This window comes from Petromyzon marinus, chromosome 3 (genome assembly GCF_048934315.1).
Source record: "Petromyzon marinus isolate PM22_M1 ecotype Great Lakes invasive population chromosome 3, UKy_Petmar_22M1.pri1.0, whole genome shotgun sequence".
NCBI lineage: Eukaryota > Metazoa > Chordata > Hyperoartia > Petromyzontiformes > Petromyzontidae > Petromyzon > Petromyzon marinus.
In genome coordinates, this window is record NC_133669.1 from 47,455 (window position 1) to 73,997 (window position 26,543).

General features: G+C 41.5%; 2 protein-coding genes across 6 annotated transcripts in view; one reads left to right on the plus strand and one right to left on the minus strand.

The window, feature by feature from the left end:
• PSMF1 (proteasome inhibitor subunit 1) overlaps positions 1-1,468 on the minus strand; it is an 11,047-nt gene extending 9,579 nt beyond the window's left edge. The window contains exon 1 of one of the 2 annotated variants that reach the window (XM_032969037.2): positions 1,302-1,468. In XM_032969037.2, the coding sequence (XP_032824928.2) occupies positions 1,302-1,376 (75 nt within the window). In that variant the 5' untranslated portion in view covers positions 1,377-1,468. The remainder of the gene's footprint in view (positions 1-1,301) is intronic. The other variant, XM_032969028.2, reaches the window with a different exon arrangement.
• Positions 1,440-26,128, plus strand: TRMT11 (tRNA methyltransferase 11). 4 transcript variants are annotated; one of them, XM_076071966.1, is made up of 14 exons: positions 1,478-1,593; positions 7,725-7,883; positions 8,020-8,088; positions 10,400-10,473; positions 10,785-10,863; positions 11,841-11,933; positions 12,196-12,330; positions 17,688-17,844; positions 20,347-20,427; positions 22,004-22,168; positions 23,179-23,251; positions 23,408-23,539; positions 23,684-23,804; positions 24,474-26,128. In XM_076071966.1, exons 4-14 carry the CDS (start codon positions 10,451-10,453, stop codon positions 24,591-24,593), a joined length of 1,179 nt encoding a protein of 392 aa, XP_075928081.1. In that variant the 5' UTR covers positions 1,478-1,593; positions 7,725-7,883; positions 8,020-8,088; positions 10,400-10,450; the 3' UTR covers positions 24,594-26,128. The 4 variants fall into 4 exon arrangements, with proteins under 4 accessions (XP_075928082.1, XP_032824892.2, XP_075928083.1 ...); XM_032969001.2 differs by lacking the exon at positions 7,725-7,883 and having other exon boundaries at positions 1,455-1,593; XM_076071968.1 differs by lacking the exon at positions 10,400-10,473 and having other exon boundaries at positions 1,476-1,593.
• Positions 26,129-26,543: the final 415 nt, after the last annotated feature.

The window sequence follows — 26,543 nt, forward strand, 5'->3', positions numbered from 1 at the left end:
AGGAATTTACAGGTCATTCAAAAACGTCTGCCTGCTCAAATGAGCAACGGGCGGTGCTCAATTTGAACCCGAGTCGGGGGCTCATACAGTTCCACCGAAAAAATCTGCTGTTGTATATAAGTAGATATATTTGTGTCGCAGGCCATCCAATACGATATATGTTTCACCTTTTCTGGCAATAAAACAGGTGTTAAGATTTTGATTTAAAGCTTTCGTGACTGCAGGGATTCATATTCTTGTTTCTTTCGGTAAAGTCACGTAGAAAGGAAACTAAATATATATTAAACAATAAAATTCTCACGACGTTTCGACTGCAACACAAGCAATCATCAGGTGTGAAACCCACAGCAAGAAAATAAAAAAACGCCACTTTTTTCAAATTTTCTTGCTGTGGTTTTCACACCTGATGATGATTGCTTGTGTTGCAGTCGAAACGTCGTGAGAATTTTATTGTTTTATATTTTGTTTCCCTTCTACGTGACTTTACCGAAAGAACCAAGAATATAGGTGTTAAGATGTTTAAACAACAAACAGAATCCTTTTTCAAGGAATTGGTTGCATTAACCACACGTACTTGTGGTGAACATGCAAAAAAACATGCTCTGCATATATTATCAGAGCTTGTTTTTAATCTGCTTTATGCGTCTCAGATTAAAATATATATAAATCACATTCCTAATACGTAGTCCATGAGCTAAAGCAGAATTCGGTACCACTAGAGGCGGACATTTAGTAATACGAGCTTCTGTGTGGATCGTAAAAGTGGAGTATGCGGTAAAATACTTAAATAAGGTTATTTCATAATTTCCTTTTACGGTTAAAGGTGGCACCAACAAGTGTATTTTTTTGGTCAGGGGCCAATGGATTATGGTTGGGGCCCATGGTTTATGATTTTTAAATTGCATCGCTCCAAAAATGTGCAAGGCCCAAACTGTACGCGACGGATCTCTTCCGCAATGCATCACTACCCAGCACGACTGCACATCCGTGACAGCGGTCAGACGTCCCAACGCATAAAATCCACACATCGTATCACAACATAACGGGCCAAGTTGCCTTGAGTCAGCAACGACGATGCCACATTCCCATAACGGTAGCAAGGTATTTAAAAAACGGCCACTTCTGTGTGTACCGACTTCCCAAAAATCGGTACTCATATTTGCCTCGTTTTTACTTGGGAGGCGGTACATTTTACGCAACAAAGTCATGCCTTAACGGAAAGACTATAGCGCGCTTAGCAATAATCAGAACGTAGTGGTAGCGATTGTTTAGTTTGAGTTAATTGAAACCCGGAGCCGAACCTCGTTGCTACTGCGTGAAGCCGCCGGGCAGACGAGCCGTGATGACGTCACTGCGTCGCTTGCTGGTGACGACATCCGCCAAATTTTGTGAACGTCATAGCGCCATGATCGGGGCGTTTTCTCGGCAACGGGCGCGCGACGGTCGCTGGAGGGCCGCGCTCGCTGATGACGTCATCGGTTTTAGCAAAAATATGCGATGGCGTCACTCGTCAACATGGCGGCTTCCACGACGAGCACGTGTGGCCGGTTCCTGCTGTTGCTGGCACAGGAGCACGTGGAGTTCAGGCTGCCCGTGAGCCCCGCTCGCCCCAGTGACACCTAACGCTCCCGCGGTCTCTCCCAGCACGCACCTCAGCCCAGGGAGGCTCTATTACTAGACTGAACCATAGTGGACACATGTACTTGGCCGTGCAGGTTAAGGGTTGACTCAAATTTCAATAAAGTTAAAGCATGTTCTGGTCAAATGAGGATTTAGGCACTATTAATGTTTGCAGCCCTGGGTCAGTGGTTTAAACTCCACATTTCTATGCCGGGTGCAAGTATTTCAAGAGGACAGGCACTGCTGACTTCCCGATAAATTGGTACTCATTGTATCGGAGGGATGAAGGGCTGAGGCAATCCTCAAACCAGGATTTTAACTCACAACCTTTACGCTTGCGAGCTGCTTGCTCTATCGCTGAGCCACCTGACTGGTTAATAATGATTATGGACATGTGTATTGCTTGAACAGAAGCGACAGCACCCACACGGGACCACGCCTATCGTAGAATGCGTGGTCCCGTGTTAAAAAGTCATGTTGCTCGTACCGAGCCTTGAGGGAGGCCCACTGTTCATAATATCTTGCGGCTGTGTATATCAACAAGGTGTACTCTGAAAGTACGGTTACTGAGCATCGTGTCGATTCGGTGTACTGTACAATAGAACACCATCTGATGATTTTGGTCATCTTCCACAGCAGGCCATGATGCCAAAACGGTGACGGTAGGCAGCAGAAAGATAAAACATCATTGCTGTACCAGTTTTCAGTTGACATTGAAAACCAGCTTCTGAGGGTTGTGAACGCAACGATCCGTTTGCAGCAGCTAAGGTCAGTTCGAAATCTGGATTGTTCGGGAGGTAGTTGGGGGGCGACAATGGCAATCTAGCAGGCATTGCTTGGTACGTTCCATCAGATTGGAGGTGGAGGGCCAGAGGGATATTGGCCTGTAGCTGGAGGGCGAATCTTGTGGCTTTTCGGGTTTCAGAATGGCGGTGACTATATTGCTTACATTTTTGTGTGTCAAGCTGAATGTGTCATCATGGCCAAAGCCATTGATGCCACCACACGACACCAACGCTTCTTTCCTCTGCAATATTCCGCAACTGCTGCACAGAAGACATGCGACCTCCCAGATCTGCCAACACATTTTGTTTTGAAAATATTTGTTTTTACATTTTGTGTGTGCTTTACACAAATTAATCAAGTCTGTAGATTACAACAATAGCATATGACTTATTAATGTCTTGCAAGGATCAGAACTCGTTCAGTTCAGTTTCAGTTCAGTTTATTTATTTTGGTATAGCCCTGTGAGCCATTCGGCTCTTGAATCGGGTGCAGCCTCAACAAACAAAAAACAAAAACACGAACAAGAAAAACATCTTAAAGTGACTGACTGTGCAAACAGAAAATCCATGAAAAAGCAAAATATTCCTGAAAAAGCACCGTACACCATCAGTCTAACTCCGTACTACAACAAAACAAACATCTCCAAACCAAAAAACCTTTCGAAATCACCAAAAAATAAAGCCATAATTGCAATGTAACAATGATCATAGGGACTGTGACCGAATTTTTTACAATAAACTACATAAATAACATGTAACACCAAATCCTAGAGCCATAGCTGGCTGCATGAGTTACTCCACAACAACAGAAGCATCAGTCGGAGTATCACATTTTTCAATGCACCTTTAAGATCAAATCTAAATACAGATGATACTTTGCAGCGTCATCCGGAGCAACATTTTTTATTTTATTTTATGCCAATGAATAGCAGTGGCAGCTAGGGGTGTACAACTCCTCTAGAGCAGTTTTGAGAGAAGATCTCATTGGTAGCGATTCAAGTTGCAGCTTATTGGCAATAGCATTCCAGACCCTGGGGGCATCAATAGCAAAGACCCTTCCTCCAGTTTTTGTAGGGCAATAGAGAATGTGAAGCTGGTAAATGAGCGAAGACCTGAGGTCAAATTTGTTCTTTGAAACAGAGAGGGGATCCAGCAGGTAGTCTGCGGATTTTTTTGTAAGTACATCGTGAATAAATAAGATCTGGTGCACAAGCCGTCGAACATTAAGAGATGTTAAGTTTGACCCAATGTAGAGATCACAGTGGTGAGTCCTATATGGGCAGTTCAATGTAAATCTTAAGACCGAGTGATAGATGGAATCAAGCTTCTTCAGTACAGTACTTGGGGCTGATTTATACACGATGTCACAGTAGTCAAGCAGAGGCAGTATGGTAGCTTTTATCAATTCGAAATGGAACATTGGGGGGAAGCAGTGCTTGTGTCGATACAGAAAACCAATTTTTATTTTTGTCTTTTTACCAATATAATCAATGTGATCTTCAAAATTCAGTTTTGAATCCAGGATGACCCCAAGATACTTATAGATTTTGACTTGCTCTATTTGATAATTATTTAAGGAATGTAATTGGGGAAAAATAACTTCCTGCTTTAGTCCTGGTGAGAAGCATAGCACCTTGGTTTTGGAGGTATTCAGGACTAGTTTAAGAGCAACTAGCTGATGTAGTTTGTTGAAATCACCCTGTAGCTTAGCAATCACGTCATCCGGAGAGCGGCCAGCAGTAATCAGTATCGTGTCATCTGCAAAAAGATTTACCCTGGAATGATCCAGGTCAGTGCCCAAGTCATTGACATAAAGAGAGAACAAAAGGGGGCCAAGGATGGAACCCTGTGGAACCCCTTTTATCTTAACACTGTTTGACCTCCAACCATCTGTAAATACAGTTTGGGTGCAAGAAAAGAGGTAATTTTGTAACCATTTTACTGCGTTTTCGGAAAAACCGAGGCAACTTAGTTTACTAAGCAGGGTGTTGTGCTATACTGTATCAAAAGCTTTGGACAGGTCTAGAAAAAGACAGGCACAGTACTGCTTATTATCAAGGCTACTGTAAATGTGATTCAGCGAGTCTAATGCAACAAATGTGGTGCTGTATTTTTTTCGGAACCCAGATTGTTTTAGATGTAGTAGATTGTTGGTGGACAGGAAACTGCTCATTTGGTAGGTCAATGTTTCAAAAATTTTCATAAACGGGACAAAATTGAGATAGGTCATCTTTGTGAAGTGGACGGACATAGGAATGTTTCCATTCTAGAGGAACTGATGCTTCTTTGATGGACAGGTTGAAAATATGGGCTATAGGTTTGTATATTAGGTGACCAATAGTAGAGCAAAGATGGGAATACTATCTGCTCTGGTAGAGGTTGACCCTTTGAGGTAGGACAGTTGTTTCAGAACATTACTTTCGTGGATTGGCTGGAAACTAAATTCGTTTAATGTTTGGACAGGGGTGTAGGAATTTGCATGAGCTGGGGTGAATCCCAATACATTATCAAAAAGATTACCAGCTTCAGAAAAATGAAGGTTAAAATTGTCAACTATTTTTTTGGGATCTGAAAAATATTCCCCATTTCGGTTAAGCTCAGCGGGCAGATTGTTTTGGATGCCTTTTCGATACATTTGATTGTTTTCCAGAAAATCCTGGCATTTCCATGTGATTCCAGGAGAGTGGAGGAAAAGTAGGCATTTTTTGCATGCCGTATTTTTTTTACACATCTATTCCTTAAAATCCTGTATTATAGCCAGTCATTGACCAAATTACTTTTCTGAGTACATGCCCAAGCCTTGTCCCTAATTTTCATGAGCTTTCTAATCAAAGGATCAAACCATGGTGGGCAGTTGCCTTTCGTTTTAAATCTAACCAACGGAGCATGTTTGTTAAGAGTTTGGAGAAACGTGTACCTGAAGGTCTCCCAAGCCGTAGTCAGGTTGGCGATATCACAGACCTTGTCAATATCCGAGTGAAGCACATCATTAGTAAATGCCTGAGTGCGGAAGTGTCTCAGAGTGCTTCTCAACCAATTTGGGGGGGCTTTGGGTCTGGCTGATGATCTCACCCCAAAAATGAAGGAGTGATCACTAAGGTTATTACCCAGAACACCAGTCAGTGTGAAATTGTGAGGGGCATTTGTGAATAGGACGTCAAGCAGAAATGACTGCCCCGGATTTTTTTAGGTTGGGTCTTGTGGGGACATTTATTAATTGAAACAAATTAAATTCATCTGTAAAATTTGTGGCCACGGCTGGCGGGTTTAGCCAATTCCAATTTAGATCACCCACTAAAACTATTTCACCTTTAGGGAGGCCCCCAAAAAGCTCTCTCAGTGCAGATGCAGCTTCAATATCCTTCCCACTAGGCGGTCGATAGCAGCACACTACCAATATCTGTTGATTATTTGGGAGAGTTATTTTGAGAGCCAGACCTTCAAATCAACATTTTTTAAACAAGGAGTGAGCTAGTGAACATGCAATAGTATTACAAACATAGATGGCAATTCCACCTCCTTTAGATCCTCGGTCAAGCCGAAAAAGGTTGTAGTTGTCAATCGCAATCTGCAAGTCATTGATGGCAGGAGTGGGAAATGTTTCTGTTTGGCAAAAAATGTCCGTGTCTAGTTTTAGTTGACTTAATTTAATAACAAGCCCTCTGATGTTGACATGTAGAACACCAACACCTTTCCTGCCAGAAAAATCTACAGAATTGTATGAGTTCTTTTCACTTGGGCCAGGATGAAGCTCAATACCACCCAGAAATAAGAAAAGTAGAATTAATAGTTTGCACAAGTATTTTCTGTGAAAGGATGAAGAGCGGCGAACCTTGGACGAATAGCAGTAGCTCGCAGATGGTGTTATTTTTAAGAGCAGAATGAAGTTTGGAAGGAGTGCTGGTGAAGTAATGGGACAAAGATAGGGTTTAAAAAAATATAATGATGGAGTGTAGAAGTGTCTATAAGCTGTTTCATTTGCAGGTGTAGTGGCAAATCGAGCAACAAGTATGGACGCAAAGTAACAAGGGTAGCCGTTTGTAGAGTTGAGTGTGGCACTTTATATGGCCGGGAAGGACAGCAGTAGGATACACAGCAGGAGAATTGCCATCTCTAAAATATCCGGGGTAAACAGATTAACACACAAGCGGAAAATAAAAAATATATGTACTTGTAGGCCCAGCACGAGAAAAACGTCTTGCCGCACTCGTCACACATGCACGGCTTCTCGCCCATGTGCTAGGGTTAAACAGCCCCCCCCCCCACCCAGACAAGGACAGCAGATTTTTGGCTGTTGTGGGCTCGGCTGAACCGCTTGCACCACCTCCTTTCCCCGCCACAGGATGGTGCTCGAGCCCAGCCCTCCTTGAGCTCAGCCCACGACTGGAATGTTGTTTCTTGGCCTCTCGTGTCTCTGCTGCCCATCCAGACGGCCCCACTGAATCCCACACAGGGGACTCTTCATTCACGACCCTTGGCTGTCTTGACGATCGTGAAGTTTTCCAGGAACATAGCTTGGGGTCCGTCGCAATGTTGCCTTGGCAGGAACACAGCTTGGGGTCCGTGGCAATGTTGCCTTGTTATTCTAGTAGTCGTGTGGATTTTTCATGGGGTCCTCCAGGTTTTTCCTTCCACATTTAGAATCCACACGCATTTTAGAGTATTTTGCTGCTGTACATTTCCACATGATAATTCATTTCGTTGGGCTATCATTTGTGGCCCTGTCGCTTCTGAAAAAGAACCATATAGTTCAGTGGGCCTTACCTGGTAAATTAAAAAAAAATTCCCTTATTTGCTCACGTGCAACCCCTGGCACTGTTACAGTTGTGATGGTTCATGTGAAACACGGAAAGGTCGCGCTAACCCCACCAAAACCCATCTCAAAAAGTCATCTCGAGGCTTGACCAGTGGACATTTCGCATGAGGTCTCGCTTGTTCTCTCTGTGCTCACGTGGCCACGAACGAACAAAGCAGACCTCAACAAAAACGCAATGCTCACATCGATGCTTACAAAAGAGATAAGGCCGACAAATGAAATGCAGACAGCATTCATTGGCGCTGCAAAGTCTGGTGGCGACACAATCGACAAACATGTGTTTTTGTATTCAATCGACGAGTGTAAAGTTCTTCAGTGTATTACGGGCACGATTTTGAATGCGTTCTTGGTGGTTACAACATTCTGTTGCCACGTATGCAGTAGCTGCAAGAAACGTGTACAAACAAAAACACATTAAAAACTCACTCTCATAAACAAAGACAGCAAAGACACGCAGAGGGAAATTGCATTTGCGTTGTTTGTCAATTCTGCACACGGCGCAGGTGTTTCTGTTTGTTAGCAGTCGCATCGGACTCGCAGCAGACGTTTCAAGCAATGGTGTCCATTAAGGCGTCGGCGTGAGACATTATCTCACCGCCTCGAAAGAGCTCGGAGAGCACAACAACGGCCAGCTGCTCTCGACTGCAGGATCAAAATGATTGGCAAGCAGCGATGCGTAGTCCGTTTGCTTAAAACAAGTGCGATTTTCATTGTTTACATAAACAAATAAGTCGCTAAATGCCCAGCGTTTCTGTATGAACACAACATCGTGACAGCAGTGCGTGGTCATTCCCACAGGAGCTGAAGGCACTGTTCTCAGTGTGCGGAAAGCACTTGGAATGCAACACAGGTGGAAGTTCTGACAAAGTAAGAACTTTAAAATAAAATATTTATGTTTGTGTGCATGGACAGCTTCTTGTCGGGGTATGCAAAATGAGAACTCAATTTCTGTGAACCGATCAGTTGTCTGTAAACTCTGAGATGTCCATTAGCTGGTTTAAACTGTCCTCAATGTTGGCACAGTGCATGCACACCTCAAAAAGTCAATGGGATATCCTGCTCAAATGAGAATTCAGGTGGTACTCATCTCCAGTTTACAGCCCTGAACCAGTGGTGTAAATTCCTCATCCCTATGGTAAGGGTAAACATATCCAGAGGAAAACAACCATTAACTTCCCACACAGTCATACTTATTTTGTCAACCCCAGGTGGACGATGGGCTGAGCTACCCCCAACCAGTATTTGATGAGATTTTCGGTTTTATGATTTTTTAAAATAGTAATAAATGTTGTTTGTGATTAATAAGTATGCTTTTGTTTAAATGTTTGGTTAGAAACACTTAGTGCTCTAAAATTGCCTGTGTGAAAAGTGGGCTAAGTTTTACCGAATCTTGGCCAACTGACTGAAAAACTGAATATACTAAAATATTTAAACTTGCTCACACTACCGCTGTCACGCTCCCACAGAGCCACCTATCTACAGTGAGGGAAGAATGTATTTGATCCCCTGCTGATTTTGTACGTTTGCCCACTGACAAAGAAATGATCAGTCTATAATTTTAATGGTAGGTTTATTTGAACAGTGAGAGACAGAATAACAAAAGAAAAATCCAGAAAAACACATGTCAAAAGTGTTATAAATTTATTTGCATTTTAATGAGGGAAATAAGTATTTGACCCCCACTCAATGAGAAAGATTTCTGGCTCCCAGGTGTATTTATACAGGTAACGTGCTGAGATTAGGAGCACACTCTTAAAGGGAGTGCTCATAATCTCAGCTTCTTACCTGTATAAAAGACACCTGTCCACAGAAGCAATCAATCAGATTCCAAACTCTCCACCATGGCCAAGACCAAAGAGCTCTCTAAGGATGTTAGGAACAAGATTGTAGACCTACACAAGGCTGGAATGGGCTACAAGACCATTGCCAAGCAGCTTGGTGAGAAGGTGACAACAGTTGGTGCGATTATTCGCAAATGGAAGAAACACAAAAGAACTGTCAATCTCCCTTGGCCTGGGGCTCCATGCAAGATCTCACCTCGTGGAGTTGCAATGATCATGAGAACGGTGAGGAATCAGCCCAGAACTACACGGGAGGATCTTGTCAATGATCTCAAGGCAGCTGGGACCATAGTCACCAAGAAAACAATTGGTAACACACTACGCCGTGAAGTACTGAAATCCTGCAGCGCCCACAAGGTCCCCCTGCTCAAGAAAGCACATATACATGCCCGTCTGAAGTTTGCCAATGAACATCTGAATGATTCAGAGGACAGCTGGGTGAAAGTGTTGTGGTCAGATGAGACCAAAATGGAGCTCTTTGGCATCAACTCAACTCGCCGTGTTTGTAGAAGGAGGAATGCTGCCTATGACCCCAAGAACACCATCCCCACCATCAAACATGGAGGTGGAAACATGCTTTGGGGGTGTTTTTCTGCTAAGGGGACAGGACAACTTGACCGCATCAAAGGGACGATGGACGGGGCCATTTACCGTCAAATCGTGGGTGAGAACCTCCTTCCCTCAGCCAGGGCATTGAAAATGGGTCGTGGATGGGTATTCCAGCATGACAGTGACCCAAAACACACGGCCAAGGCAACAAAGGAGTGGCTCAAGAAGAAGCACATTAAGGTCCTGGAGTGGCCTAGCCACTCTCCAGACCTTAATCCCATAGAAAATCTGTAGAGGGAGCTGAAAGTTCGAGTTGCCAAACGTCAGCCTCAAAACCTTAATGACTTGGAGAAGATCTGCAAAGAGGAGTGGGGCAAAATCCCTCCTGAGATGTGTGCAAACCTGGTGGCCAACTACAAGAAACGTCTGACCTCTGTGATTGCCAACAAGGGTTTTGCCACCAAGTACTAAGTCATGTTTTGCAGAGGGGTCAAATACTTATTTCCCTCATTAAAATGCAAATCAATTTATAACATTTTTGACATGCGTTCTTCTGGATTTTTTTGTTATTCTTTTCTCACTGTTCAAATTAACCTACCATTAAAATTATAGACTGATCATTTCTTTGTCAGTGGGCAAACGTACAAAATCAGCAGGGGATCAAATACTTTTTCCCTCACTGTATGAGGTTTTGAACAGTCGTCGTATTGCATATTGCACACACAGACTTATCAAATAAAAATGTTAAGTTTCTGATTTTACTCTTATGCTCTGAATGCTTTTACTAGGGCCCATTTTTGGTTGTTTTGGGAACATCGGAGGAAACAATTAGAAAAGTCATGGAAAGGACCGTATCAGCCAAGTAAGCACTGCAACATGGGGCGGAGCCAGGGGGGGGGGTGACAGGGGTGACATTCTGCGTATATGTGTACGACACTCGGTCTGGCGGACTCCATACAACTGCAATGTCAGAGTGTGTCGCCAACCGATGGCGTCTAGTTCAACAGCCTGACTCTAATCATTCTTGAAATTAAAATTTGTTGAATGTCACCCCGGCCTGAAATCCTGACTCCGCCCCTGACTGCAACATGAATAACTGTACATCGTCTTTCCCTTTCGGCGTAAAGTTCTCACCAGCAATATGGTAATATACTGTATTGTCTTTCCCTATAGGTCTGCTATAGAGCTGTGGGGAATGGGGAAGACCCATCAGGAATTGTTGGCTTCCCTCAAACCACAATCTGAGCACATCGTGAGAACATTTATGATTTACTTTTTACTTTCAATATTCACTTGTAAAGCATTCTCAATCACAGCCTTCATCTTCAACTAGGTGAGAGCCCATTGAGATGATAAATATATCTTCCAAGGGAGACCAGGATTGAAAGAGCAGTCCACCCTGGTGGATTCTGTGCATGTTTTAAACATACAACCCCTACGCACCGTCTGCTTTACAGAGGACATAAACAATCTTGGAGCATCCTTCGAATAAGAGTAGGCCATTGTTTTCTGGCATCATAATTCCCATTTGAAATGTACTCTCAAATTACTTAATTGGGAAACGTAGAGCACATGTTGCTCTCTCCTGTGAAAACTTAGCAGAACCCTCCTCAAATAGTCCTTGAGACTCAGTGAGGCTTTTCTAGGTAAACAAGTGTAAAATATGATACTATTGGGTGAAGCAATAAGGACATGTTCATACATTTAGTGTTAATCCCTCTCACATGACGGTTTCTTTCTGCATCTCAGGTTGCAGAGGATTACATCTGTTATGAACAAGTCAGATTTACCTATTGGCCGGTCCTTTGCAAAGGTTGTGAATAAAAACTTAAACAAATGCAAGTTCCTTTGTATTCATTTCTAAAGAAGAGCACAATGATGATCAATGTGACTTATTTAGAACAAAGCACAAGGGTGAATGGAAGATCTGGTGTAGAAAATTTACAGAACCCTGAACATGGTTCTGTCAGTGTTTCACAGTCATATTACTACTATGAAAGTCAATATCTTTCTCTACAGTTTCACATTAATACTTTGTTAGAATTGTCTATTTTATACATTTGTCTACTAATTATTGTATATAGTGAAAACATTTCTCCAGGGTAGCAAAGGCATGCACCGAGATTATTTTTTTTCCATTTGTAATCCTTGATTTCACTGCTCAAAGTGCAATATCATTATCAGTCTGTACCAGGCTATGAATATGGGATGACCCGGCTTTTCTAACAGAGACAGCTGTGCCACCCAGAATCTTCATTCAAGATCACAATACACACTTTTAACAAGACTCTCCAGTACAACGAGCGTCTGCAGAGGATTGAGGTAAGGATTTGACTGTGGTGTGCTTATACAGAAGGGTGCTGGTTGCATTGTTAATCGAGTGGTCTTGGGTATGGTGACAGCTTGTCTTTATGAGACTTTGCCAACATCCACATTTGCCACAAATGCTTTCTATGTTCAAAAATATTTGCATGGTTGTGTGTTTGTGTCGGGCATAGCAATGTGTCCATACTTTTACAGCCAAATTATAGTTTGTACAGTGGCCTTTAACAAAGCATATTTTTTGTTATTTTGTCTGTTTCAGTCATTGGATGTCCTTCCATTTAATGGGCGAGTGGACTTAAAAAACCCAGATCACAATTTTTTCCTCCTGGAGGATTATGGGTTGGACCCTAACAACGTTCCCACAGACCCTCTCTGCCTCTACTTCGGCAGATGGGTAGGTGTTGGCTGACCAACTTACACTGGGTATATTTATAGTATGCATTGTATTTGATCATATGTACACAATTTTGTGAATGTAGGCTCCAATGATAAAAAAAAACAATTCTTATCTTGCTATGCATCAATTAAAGCATACAGTAATGATTCAGTGTAGTGCCTTATATATTTATATATTAGATATCTTTAGCAATAATGTGACAAGTGAAACTTATATGGGCATCACATAACCAAAAAATATGTTTCTAGATTTAAAGCTTTCGTGACTGCAAGGATCCATACTCTTTGGTTCTATTCGGTAAAGTCACGTAGGTAAAAAATAAAAATAAAAATCACGACGTTTTTGCCACAACACAAGAAGCCTTCATCAGGTGAAGGGATCAGGCTGTCTCGAGGACAGCACTGGAGTGGAACACAGCCACGCTCAGACCGCGCCCTTTAAGCTGTGTGCGAGGAAACAAGGTGCCTTGACAAAGGAATTAACATAAAATTAGCCTTTGATTGCCCGACTTAGCATAGAAGTGGTGTACATGCAAGTGCACATGCCAGTTGGCGCGGGGGGGGGGGAGTTTCCCTATTGATGGTGTGAAAAGGGAATTTAAGAGCTGCGAAAGTTTGGGGTACCACTGCTTGAAAAATATACTGCACCATTGAAAATTAGTTTAATGTTTGGTTCGATTTAGAACATCTTTCCAATGGTTGCTTAATTTGAAACCATCTTCTCGGTTGAAATTGTGTCTGTGCTTGTAGATCTGAATTGCCTCGTGAACAAATCTCTGATAAAAACCCGTGGGTTTGCAAAGAACCTTAGTATCGGAGAAAATTATATCGTGATCACCCACAGCGTTGTAACAATGATCAGCTACGGCAGAAGAATTTGTTTTACCGTGTTTCAAATCTGATTTGTGCTCGCGAATTCGGTCAGAGACATGTCGCTTTGTCTCCCCGATATAGCAATCACCGCAGGTACAACTCAATTTGTAAACCCCGGGGTACTGTAAGTCAGGAATGACATCCTTCACGGATGGGATCAAATCACGAATTTTGTGTACTGTATTGAACCGGACCTGGATCTTGTGTTTGTTTAGAATTTTGGAAATCTTTTTAGTAACGCCTGCTATATATGGAAGTGTGATGGTTTTGACCGGAGTATCAAGTGGTTGTTTCTCTATGGAGGGAGAGACAGCTTGGCGGATGGTACGGTCAGAGTATCCATTCCTTTTGAGGGCCAGGTGTACATGTTTTAATTCACTGGTCAGGTGGTGTTGGTCCGAAATGCAATGAGCCCTATGGTATAAAGTTTTGATGGGAGAATTCTTCTGGGCTGGGTGGTGGTGGGAATCAGGCTTCAAGTAGGAATCCGTGTGGGTGGGTTTCCTGCAGACAGAATGCCCCAATGAGCCATCAGGTCTCCTCTCAAACAGAACATCCAAGAATGGTAGCTTGCCATCTTTCTCCACCTCCATGGTGGATTTGATGGCGGGATGTCTGGAATTGATGTGGTGTAGGAAAAGGTTCAGAGCTGGGAGGCCATGTGGCCAAATGACGAAAGTGTCATCCACATATCTCTTCCACAGGGAAGGTCTGAGGGTGGAATTCTGGATGGTGTCTGATTCAAATTTCTCCATGAAAATATTGGCTATCACTGGTGACAAGGGGGGTCTCATGGGGGTACCCTCATTTTGTTTGTAGAAGGAGCCATTCCAAGTAAAGTAGGTATTGTTGAGGCAGTGCCTCCCCCACTACGACCCATCGTATCCACGATCAACTCCCCTGCCTATAGACTGGCCCGTTTTCTGTCAGATACCTTGCTGCCTTTCACTGGCAAGACCGCCTCAGCAGTACTTAACTCAGCCCAATTGGTCTCTATGGTCAAAGACGTTGTACTGTCCCCTGACGATATCCTTGTCAGCTTCGATGTGGTCTCTTTGTTCACCAAGGTCCCAGTGCCTGATACCATTGAAATAATTGAAAATTTGGTCCAACATGGACTAGACCCCGATACACCTGTACTGGTTAGGCACTGCCTCAACAATACCTACTTTACTTGGAATGGCTCCTTCTACAAACAAAATGAGGGTACCCCCATGGGATCCCCATTGTCACCAGTGATAGCCAATATTTTCATGGAGAAATTTGAATCAGACACCATCCAGACTTCCACCCTCAGACCTTCCCTGTGGAAGAGATATGTGGATGACACTTTCATCATTTGGCCACATGGCCTCCCAGCTCTGAACCTTTTCCTACACCACATCAATTCCAGACCACCCGTCATCAAATTCACCATGGAGGTGGAGAAAGATGGCAAGCTACCATTCTTGGATGTTCTGTTTGAGAGGAGACCTGATGGCTCATTGGGGCATTCTGTCTACAGGAAACCCACCCACACAGATTCCTACTTGAAGCCTGATTCCCACCACCACCCAGCCCAGAAGAATTATCTCATCAAAACTTTATACCATAGGGCTCATTGCATTTCGGACCAACACCACCTGACCAGTGAATTAAAACATGTACACCTGGCCCTCAAAAGGAATGGATACTCTGACCGTACCATCCGCCAAGCTGTTTCTCCCTCCATACAGAAACAACCACTTGATATTCTGGTCAAAACCATCACACTACCATATATAGCAGGCGTTACTAAAAGGATTTCCAAAATTCTAAACAAACACAAGATCCAGGTCCGGTTCAATACAGTACACAAAATTCATGATCTGATCCCATCCGTGAAGGATGTCATTCCTGACTTACAGTACCCCGGGGTTTACAAATTGAGCTGTACCTGCGGTGATTGCTATATCGGGGAGACAAAGCGACATGTCTCTGACCGAATTCGCGAGCACAAATCAGATTTGAAACACGGTAAAACGAATTCTTCTGCCGTAGCTGATCATTGTTACAACGCTGTGGGTGATCACGATATAATTTTCTCCGATACCAAGGTTCTTTGCAAACCCACGGGTTTTTTTTTATCAGAGATTTGTTCACGACGCAATTCAGATCTACAAGCACAGACACAATTTCAACCGAGAAGATGGTTTCAAATTAAGCAACCATTGGAAAGATGTTCTAAATCGAACCAAACATTAAACTAATTTTCAATGGTACAGTATATTTTTCAAGTAGTGGTACCCAAAACTTTCGCAGCTCTTAAATTCCCTTTTCACACCATCAATAGGGAAACTCCCCCTCCCCACCCCCCGCGCCAACCGGCATGTGCACTTGCATCTACACCACTTCTATGCTAAGTCGGGCAATCAAATGCTATTTTTTTATGTTAATTCCTTTGTCAAGGCACCTTGTTTCCTCGCACACAGCTTAAAGGTTGCGGTCTGAGCGTGGCTGTGTTCCACTCCAGCGCTGTCCTCGAGACAGCCTGATCCCTTCACCTGATGAAGGCCGCTTGTGTTGTGGCCGAAACGTCATGATTTTTTGTTGTTTTATTTTTTACCTACGTGACTTTACCGAATAGAACCAAAGAGTATAAAAAATATGCTGTACACATTTAGTCCATGGGTCAGACAGGTTAATAGGTGAATTGGTACCATCATGAGGTACCAGATGGAATTGACACTTATGTTTTTGTATCCCCAAGACATGAATACAAATGCATGATGGACTTTTCGAAGGGTAGTTGTAACCTATATTCTTAGTTTTTTCGGTAAAGTCACGTTGAAGAGAAACAACAAAATAACAAAATATATATAAAACAATAAAAAATTCTCACGACGTTTCGACCATAACTCAAACGGTCATCATCAGGTGTGTCGGTTTGCATAAATTTATTTTGAAAACGGCATATTTATTTATATATATAAAAATAACGTTTGCGTCACGCGCAACGATGGCAGTTTGCCAGGACTAGTCCATCTATTTTTTGAAAAGAGGAGGGGGGAGACGAAATTTGTTTTTATGTAAGCTGTCTGAAAGGCACTGTAAGCGTGAACAATCAATCAAGAACTGAAATGATTTATCAAATCTTTCCAATGATTGCTAAGATAGAATCCATCTTCTCGGTTGAAATTGTCTCTGTGTTTGTATATGTGGATAGCCTCATGAACGAATCTCTCATGGAAGCCAGATGGCTTACAAAGAACCTCCGTCTTGGAAAAGTTCTTTGTAAGCCATCTGGCTTCCATGAGAGATTCGTTCATGAGGCTATCCACATATACAAACACAGAGACAATTTCAACCGAGAAGATGGATTCTATCTTAGCAATCATTGGAAAGATTTGATAAATCATTTCAGTTCTTGATTGATTGTTCACGCTTACAGTGCCTTTCAGACAGCTTACATAAAAACAAATTTCGTCTCCCCCCTCCTCTTTTCAAAAAATAGATGGACTAGTCCTGGCAAACTGCCATCGTTGCGCGTGACGCAAACGTTATTTTTATATATATAAATAAATATGCCGTTTTCAAAATAAATTTATGCAAACCGACACACCTGATGATGACCGTTTGAGTTATGGTCGAAACGTCGTGAGAATTTTTTATTGTTTTATATATATTTTGTTATTTTGTTGTTTCTCTTCAACGTGACTTTACCGAAAAAACTAAGAATATGAATTACTGCAGTCACGAAAGCTTTAAATCAAAATTTAGTTGTAACCTCTTATAGACTATACAGAAGAACTCCTCTTAGCCGTGACCCTATTACCCACAACTCCTAATATCCACAAAAAACTCACAATTTCCCGTAGCCATATTCTAACAATTGCCACCATCCACACATTTCTCCGAGCGCTAACTGCAGAACCTCAAAGTACAGACTGGTTAAATAATACATACAACTTCTTGGTTCTTTCGGTAAAGTCACTGAAAGAACCAAGAAGATGAATCCCTGCAGTCACGAAAGCTTTAAATCGAAATTTAATACTTACAAATAAAGAGGTAGATTCATATACAAAAGGGAAAACAGACACAACAGACTTTACACAATTACATTTAAAAAAAAATAATTTAAAAAACATGTAAGTGGTAGTCAAGACTGTAATTAGCACTGTAAAGCTACTGGTCATAATGGTCCACTATATGTAAACATCTACACGCATGTAGTAAGTCACTACACTCAATAAAGTCTGCTATATTGCTTTATCAATCCTGGTACCACTCCCATATCTAACCCCTGCTTCATGGACTCAATATGTGAGAGAGGTGCGAAATATATGTATGTTAAACTTCTTTCGCACCATACGTAGCCAACCGTGCTCATCAAATGTGCAGGGAAGGACAATACACTAAACACAAAAAGCAACATTAAAGTTCAAACAAATGAATGTGGCACTGAAAAAAACAGGCTTATTATTCAGTGGTGGTTGATATGATATGGTTCCATCTTTTAAACAGCTGGTGGATGGACAGCGTGACTTACTGCGGAGCTACAGTGTGAAGACGCGTCACTTCATTGGCAACACCAGCATGGACGCCGGCCTGGCTTTCATCATGGCTAACCACGCCAGAGTGCAACCAGGGCACCTTGTGTGCGACCCATTCGTTGGCACTGGTACGATATTAGTGGTCTACCCATAGGGAGTAGATGCATTCAGCTTACATTTGCCCAGTATGTATGTTGAACTCCTTTCGCACTATACATAGCCAACCGTGCTCATTGGAGTAGTGGGGGAAGGTCCAAAAACTAAACACAAAAAGCAATTCTCAAAAATTAGTTTTCAAATTAGATTTTAAAATGCATAGTTCCAGTGGCTCCCTAATATCAGAAGGAAGAGTGTTCCAGATGGCCACAGAAGCGCACCTGAAAGTGCGTGATGCAGTGACTGTCTTTGTTCAATGGCTAGCCAAAAGCCACTGTGAGGATGATTGTAGTTCGCTTGATTGTTTATGCTCCAGTGTTCTTATTACACAGCGAGTGGAAGTAACCAGATATTGAAACGTTAATGTTGCTAAAATATATCATTGGCCTTAAATATATTTGTGAGAGTTTGGGTGCCTGCATCGATTTCTATTGAATGGGAAGTTTTTCATAATCTAAAGACGAGGCACAATTTCAAGGGAAATGCATTTGTGGTGGGCTCAAACTGAGTCGCAGACGTACTCTTTGGAGGCAACACATTTAATACCAACACTGGTTAAACACTATACAACCTATGGTGGTGACCACCAGGCTAACTACACTAATCACACAGTAACTAGCTACCACAGACAGGACCACAGCTTGGGTCCAGGCTCACTTGTTAGAGAGACTTTTTGGACGTAGAATGTAGGTTTCTTCAGGATAACAGCAGCTGGTCCCTCTGGGGGCCCGGCTTATATCCTGTGTGGTGGGGCTCGCTCCGCCCTTAGCCCTGACCACCTCGAATCGTCGAGCAGGATCTTGACCCGGACACGTGATCACCCCTAGCCCCCTTTTGGGGGCCCCCCTGTAGACACCACCAGTCATGTGTCCTCCAGGGTCCCTTGTAACCATATTCCATGGCTGGCACTCTTGCACCCTATCCTGTAGGGGCCAGCACAGCACGCTGAGCGTGGTGCCATCCATCACTGTCAGCGCTCACGAGCCCCGCTAGGGCCGGTACTGCATCCACATTCAAGTGGTGTCTGCGATGTCAATACATCGCACGCTGTGCCTCTCTAGGGCCGGCATTTTACAGTGACATCCGAGATGTCACGACACATTGGTATTTTCCAAAGTCTGACAATCGTACAGCAAAAGCTCTCTTATCTGGCATCCATGGGGAATAGAGGATACCGGTTAATAAAAATATGCAGGCTATCTGAGAGTTATACTTATGGTTCACCAAATTTTCCAAGTACATAAAACTTTGAAGAAAGAAATTAAGCCTACATTTTAACCATGATATAAGAAACAATATACTTTTACAGGGGTACTCACCAATCAGTTGTAGAGCATTCTAAGTTGATTGTAGAGAAGCAGTGGAGCGGTTTAGAGTACAATGCACAGTAGTACAGTCCTGTATGTATAGACTTCTGCGACCACCACCACTTGGCAGTATCCTGAAGCTTCCATTAACAACAGATCTATGGTAAGCGCATGCATGGCAAGATGCCAGTTGGCTGTCAGATTTTTTACAGATACGTGAAGGAAGATTCGTATTGCCATCTAATAGATGCCAGTTAATAGAGCATTCCGTATGGTGAAGTGCCAGATAACAGAGCTTTTGCTGTATGTATGTAGTCAATAGTAGAGAAACCTTTCATAAACCCTACCCATGCTCACAGTTGATTGGCCTCTAAGTTTGTCATGATTTGTTCCCAATGATCTTTGAGAACTATTTATATAAGAGAACGAGTGTATAGTTTTCAATTCAGTCACTGGTACCTGTGGAAAGTTACATAATTGTACCTTACTCGGTATTATAAAATACACGTGCATAAGGTATGTTTTTATAAAAGGTTTGCAAAGAAGTATGGAACAGGTGCATGCTTGCAATTACATAGATACAAACAGCAACACGTATTCGAGAACATGTAAGTTAGAGACATTGCCTTAAGACAAGTAATTGGCCTTGGGTAGGACATGTCGCAAGAAGGGTTGATCGTCGGTGGTTGAGTCTTCTGATGGAGTGGCAACCAAAGGAAAGAACATCACCAAGAGTCCATAAAATGCAGAGATGGAGTGATGAAATCAGATCTTGCACAGGTTTGTTGCATTGCAGATCAATAGCTGCATTGTAGGAACATGAGAGGCTTGGGGGAGCCTCTCGAACAATAGATTTATCATGGCTGATGATGAATGTAAAAATTGTATTCCAGCTCCATGCAAATATGCATTAAAATAGAAAAGTGATTTCCCAAGCCCTGTAAGCTTATTTCCATGTGTAAATAACTGTCAGAATGATGTCGAGTGCATAACATAGCAGATGTTTTGTCCTGTGTGAGTTCTATTATCCCTGATGGAAACAGGCATTGTGCATAATTGAAAAAGAGTATTTGCAATTTTGCAACCACATGCTGTGCTGGCTTTTTACTCCAAAATAATTTACAGCATTGTTTTTTGCCATGTGTCTTAAATCTTGCCTGTGTGCAGGGAGCCTGCTGGTAGCTTGTGCTCGGTTTGGCGCATTTGTCATGGGCAGCGACATTGACTACAACACAATCCATGGGCTGGGTATGACCTTCACATCAAACCTCACTTAAGCAGATAGCACACAGTACAGGATTCAATGGATGCTTTACAATGTAAGATGTATAAATAATGTTCAAGTGGAATGTTCCGATTTCACCAGGAACATGTTAAATAAGACACCTAGGCAGAACCTCCATTTCATCATCAAAAACATTGGGATGAAACTATTATCTTCTTTGGTTCTTTCGGTAAAGTCACGTAGAATGAGAATAAAATAATACATTGATAAAATAAAATAACACAATAATAATATTATTGTTCTTTCGGTAAAGTCACGTAGAATGAGAATAAAATAATAAATTGATAAAATAAAATAACACAATAATAATATTAGAAGATGAATCATTGCAGTCACGAAAGCTTTAAATCGAAAAATGAAACTATTAGTTGGGCAGAGAGCCCGTGAAGAAAGAGGGGCTATGTATCTGCACTAGCTACGTACATTCATTCACAGCATCCAAGCATCATCCACCTTAAAGCAACAGCCCAAGACTCAACTGTTCAGGCCAGCTTATGAGGAACTTTGAGTTCCATTGTCTTATTTTCGAAATATGCACAAATAAATTGTGTATTACTGGTAGTGCATTCTGCACTGACATCTCTAAATTCTGCACCCTAGTATCTAAGTTTGCTCTGCCCATATTTGTTGGCAATTCACCAGCACACATTAATTTTTATTAGAAGGGGAAGTGGCCAGGAAAAAAAACTGTATAGGGTTACCAACCAACCTAAAGTATAGGCTCCACTACATTACAACTCATTTACCTGGGAAAGCCTCACCAAGTCTCAAGACTTTTTTTATGAGGGTTCTGCCAAGTTTTTTTTGCAGTAGGTAACGATGATTGCTATGCATTTCCCAAATAAGTAATTTACAAGTGAGTTTTTAATTTGGACCAAGATGCCGGCATACAAGGTCCCACTTTTCTTCTGTTGGCGTCTCAGGATGTTAACGCCCACTATGAAGCAGATGGTGCTTAGTATTATATGGTCAAAGGGCAGTTGCATGGCTGACCTGGTTATTACTGTGGGTGTATCAGCCGTATAAAAATACACCATCTTCACAGTGGACATTTAAGATCCTGTGACGTAATTTGCAAGTGTAGGCTATGGTGTGCCAGTGTCATGGTCCAAATTTTGAAATATTACCCACAAATTATTCAATTGAGATTACACGTAGCATTCATCACATCAACTGCAAAAAGACGGCAGGATCCTCCTGAAAGAGTCATGAGACTCGGTGAGGCTTTCCTAGGTAAAGAAGTGTCATGATAATTACCCCATACTCCAATTCGAACCATTATTTTTTTCAACAAGTGGCAAACGTGGTACCGCTCGGCCACACTGCGACATTGTCATAATGGAAACAGGAGATGCCTTAATATCCAACAAATTCCTAGCACAGAGCAGCTCAAACAAGAAGCGGCTTGTTTTAATTATGCATTTTGCAAACTCAAATCTTCCTAAGAAGTATAATTTAAATATAAGGTAGGAATCTGTGCAACAAAAGCCATGTGTGCATGTTATTGCTTTAGACTATGCCCGATGCTTTCCTTTATAGGAAAGGCAAGCCGAAAAAACCAGAAGTGGCGTGGGCCTGACGAGAACATCCGTGCAAACCTGCGACAGTATGGCCTGGAGCAGCTGTACGCAGACGTGCTGGTGTCAGACGCTTCACGTCCCATCTGGAGGCCACACCAACTCTTTGATGCCATCCTCACTGACCGTATAAGCAGTTTCTGTGACATCCCTTACAACAGATTGCTTTAGTACTCATGTTTTATATAGGGGCAATACACTGTCATGTTTTCTGCCTAGTTTCATGAATGCGTTACTAACATATAGTATCCGGCCAGGTGTCTTGAGTGTCTCAGTGGTAGAGTGAGAAGCTCGCAATCAGAAAGTTGCAGCTTAAAATCCTGGTTGGGAGTTGACTTGGCCCATCTTCCATACAGTGTCAATAAAATAAGTACCACTTTGTGGAGAAGTCAACAGTGGTTGTCCTACACATAAGTTGCCCCTGCCATAGGAGTGTGACATTTTCACCACTGGCTCAGGGCTGTAAACAATAAATGAGCACCGCCTCATTTGAGCAGCAAATCACTTTGACTTTAAACTTAGTGTTCAACTGTTGCTCTACTTTCTCCATTTTGGGAACTGCCTGAGCACATTGCGTGCAAAGTCAAATTAAAGTTATGAGGAAGCCTAAGTATATATAACATGGCAATTTTTTAATGAAGTCATCAAATACATTTATTTACCTATGTACAATTAACACATCTATTTTACTTGAGGTGAATTCATCAAAGATAAATCAATACACTAATTTATTCAAACAAAGTTTTCCTAGCTTTAGCTCTGGCAGAGTCATGAATGATGTCATTGAAATTGAAAGATAAAAATTCAGATGGCCACACTAACCATCGCTCAGCTCTTCAATTTGGAATAGAGGGCCTAAAGGAGTGCCTACAAAATACAAGGATCTAATGCCCTATTAGCCTTTGGGTTAATCCGGCCCTGATTGTACGTCTTTGTCATTGACAAGGATAATTAATAAATCTGCTCGCATTATGATTTATGAGATGCCGTTGCAATTATAAATACTTTATATAATTACACACAGTATGTGACCAAAAAATAGGCAAATATTTGCGTTACATTTTTTGTATGTATATGTATAACGTTTTTCGGACCGTATGTAGCTTGTAAGTAAATGAACATTTATTTTACCAACAGCGCCATATGGAATCCGAGAGTCCACGAGAAAAATTGGATCGTATGGTGAAAATGGCAAAGTCCCTGATGATGTGTAAGTAATTTAACATTGGATTATTTACCTAAAATGAAATAACTTAAAATTGGTAACAGCAATGGTTGTTCTGAAGAACTTTTTGCAGTATATTTTTAATAAAGCCACTGCTAAAGTGGAGAAATAGCTGCTGGTTTTGCTTTGTTTTTGTTTCAGCGCAGATAACCACATTCCCGAGAGCAGGGAATACCATCTGAGTGATATCTTTGTGGATCTGCTCAACTTTGCAGCGGAGTACCTGGTGAATGGGGGGCGGCTTGTTTACTGGTTGCCCGTCTTCAGACCTGAGTGAGTTGAACTATGCAGCTGAGTATACTGCCCTTTTAACCAGTTAATATAACATAAAATGCTTCAACATTGAAGTTGAAGAGTTATTCATATTTCAAGAGTGATAGCCCCACCAGATAATGTGGAACTGTCTCGTCATCCCAGCTACACGGAGGAGATTGTGCCTCGGCATCCGTGCTTGAAGCTCGTGAGCAACTGTGAGCAGATGCTCAACAGCCAGAGTGGCCGCCGCCTCCTCACCATGCAGAAGATCAAGGACTTTGAGGTGAGCATTGCCAACATCAGCACATTTACAGTAAGGATGGCCAAGTGGTGCTGTGGCTTGGTGCTCGACTCGCAATCAGAAGGTTGTGAGTAAAAAAAACAGATAGAGGTCGACTCGGCTATTTATATAGAAATGAGACATGGATGTCTGATCAAATGACTGACAGAATAATGTGGATATTCAATCACAGTATGAACATTAAAGCGCATTTATAGTATTGTGTAAACATGTTTTCATTACATTGTCGGGTCAACTTTTGTCACCGGAAATTTGTTTTATTGAAGATTCACTTATATGTGCAGTTTTCAATTTCTGCTGTAATGTGGTTGGTTTTTTCCTGCTTTCTATTTATTTAAGCACTGTACTTTGTTTTTATGTGACTGATTTTGTCACTTTTGTGACCCAAATTACTCTTTCGAATGAGACTGTCCTGGCCTCACCTGGTTAAACAAAATCCACTTTAAACTTACCTTGATGTGTTATTAAAAAATAGTTTTGAGTTCTTGCAATAACACTGTTCTTATGAGTTTGTATGCAATTTTAATATATATTGAGTATTTTTTCCTATAATATTGGCATACATAAGAGACACCATGAGTCACATTCAGACACCAGTGAGGGCTTTCCAAAAAGCCAGCGTGGTTGCGAATGACATTTTTTTTTCCCCAGGAGGTTGATCGTTATGCACATATGCAGGATGTGCGACAAAACCCTTATAAGGGACACAACGCATTCCGCGACAAGTACTTTAGCGGGCTCACAAAGGAGAGGGCCCGGGAGTGTGAGTGAGGACAGCCAGCAGAGCTATACGGCACAGAATGCTACATCAACACTCAAAATGTTTTACATAATGTATTTCTGATGTTAAAATGTACTTTGTGGTGCTCTGAAAAGACAGGGTAAAGGTAATAATTTGTTGAAAGCCACAAAAGGTAGGGCAGATGTAAAATATTGTCAGCAGTAGATATTACTATTGCTATATTGTATAAAAAATATACATAATGAATCCATTAAAATGCTGGTGAGTCTGCTTTAAAATGTCTTCTCAAATCGAATAAATGAATAGACTAAAGTTTAATAGTATAAATATTGTGTTGTGTATCTTTTTCAATAGATTTTTACCAAAGAACTCTGAAAATAAAAATAGATGTATTTCAGTTGCAAAGTCTGATTAAAAATATCGACACTTTGTAGATATCATGTTGTATTTCTCAGTCCGTTATTTTATGGAAGTGACAAAAAGTATTTGATTTAATAGGTGTGGCAGTTGTGGAAAAGGGATAAGGGGAAGTATGCGTTGTCCATAAGGGCATTATGCATGCCACAATATTGCAAATGTAGCTGGGACATAAAATATTTAGTCTAGACTCTCGGCAATTTCTCCCCATGTAAACATTTTAACGTTAGGCAGGATGACAATGATGTCCCCCTAGCCATTCCGGCCAGCAGAAAGTAACACATTTGTGTTACAATGTATGAGAGTTCCTTGAAGCTTTGTTTTTGTGACCTTGTACTTTAACGGTATCTAGATAGTGATAAGATTCGTTTTATATGTATGAAGCCTTAGCCATTAGCCTTAAACATTTTGTAATTTACCATTGTGGCCCACTACTTGGCATTTCTATTATTTTTGAAAGACTGCTACTATCTACTAGCTTATCCAGTTTTAGACTGCAGAGCATATTATAGATTTGAGCATAGATTTCGACATAGGGTATTCACTTAAATTACTCTTTTCCAAGGACATATGTGTAGCATTAACTTTTTATGTCTTATACAGATTTATCTGGCTTCATACAGTGATGGGCTTATGGGAAGTATCTCTGCAATGCCAACATTTAATTCCATCGCAGTTTCTGGCAACGTTATAATATTTAGTTTGTAATCGCCCAAGATTTATAGTGGGTTTAGGGAATTTGTTAAGTGATTTGAAAACGATGTAGGTATGTGTTAAATTCTGAAAATATATTTAATTAGTAACTATTATGCATACATTAAACACGTACGTGGGCTATGGAAACAAATGTTTTTAATAATTTAGATTGAGCCAAGGCAGACCGCAAAGTTCCTGCAATTGTAATTTGTCTGTTTTTAAATGCTCTCGATTTCCTAAACGGCTGTTTAATCTATTAAACACAGATACATGCAATTCCCACCAAAAATGGTGATCCTCCACTAATGTGTTTTTGTTGTAAATTTGTAACTTCCAAAACAATTTACTGTACACAGTTGCACCTTTGTTTTATTTTCAAGATGTTTGTGGAAGTTTGCTTAGAGACACTGCACAATATTTTGATGAATAAAATGTGTTTTAAATGGTGGTACATTATTGTGTGTGCATTCCTGTTATATGAAAAAGAAGCCACGAGGAATGTGAACAATGCTTAGGTCCAGTAAGTGCCCACTCGTTTGAGAGTAAAGAAACGGAGCAGAAGGGCCCCATTGACTTGAGGAAAATACACTCCCATGATCGCCTTGCACCCATGTTTTCCAGCAAGTTGATAATTATGAGAATGTCAGAATGAGGGATGGGTTTCTAAAAAAAGTTGTTCTTTGTTACAGATTATAACATCGTGCATGTATTAATGCAACCTTCAGCTGTTTCTATTTTCCAGTAAATGATACCAATGGGTCTTGGCATGTTTATTGCAGCAAGAGAGCCGAGAGGCGTATATCCAGTATAGATATATTTGTTGCTTCCCATCATGTTTTTTAATTATTTTTTTCTGGTTCACAATA

Coding starts and splice junctions, on each gene's coding strand:
- TRMT11 (XM_032969001.2), top strand. CDS start 1,498: ATGGCGTCACTCGTCAACATGGCGGCTTCCACGACGAGCACGTGTGGC. Junction 10,474..10,784: donor GAAAGGACCGTATCAGCCAA/GTAAGCACTGCA, acceptor CTTTCCCTATAG/GTCTGCTATAGAGCTGTGGG. Junction 22,169..23,178: donor TGATGCCATCCTCACTGACC/GTATAAGCAGTT, acceptor TTTTACCAACAG/CGCCATATGGAATCCGAGAG.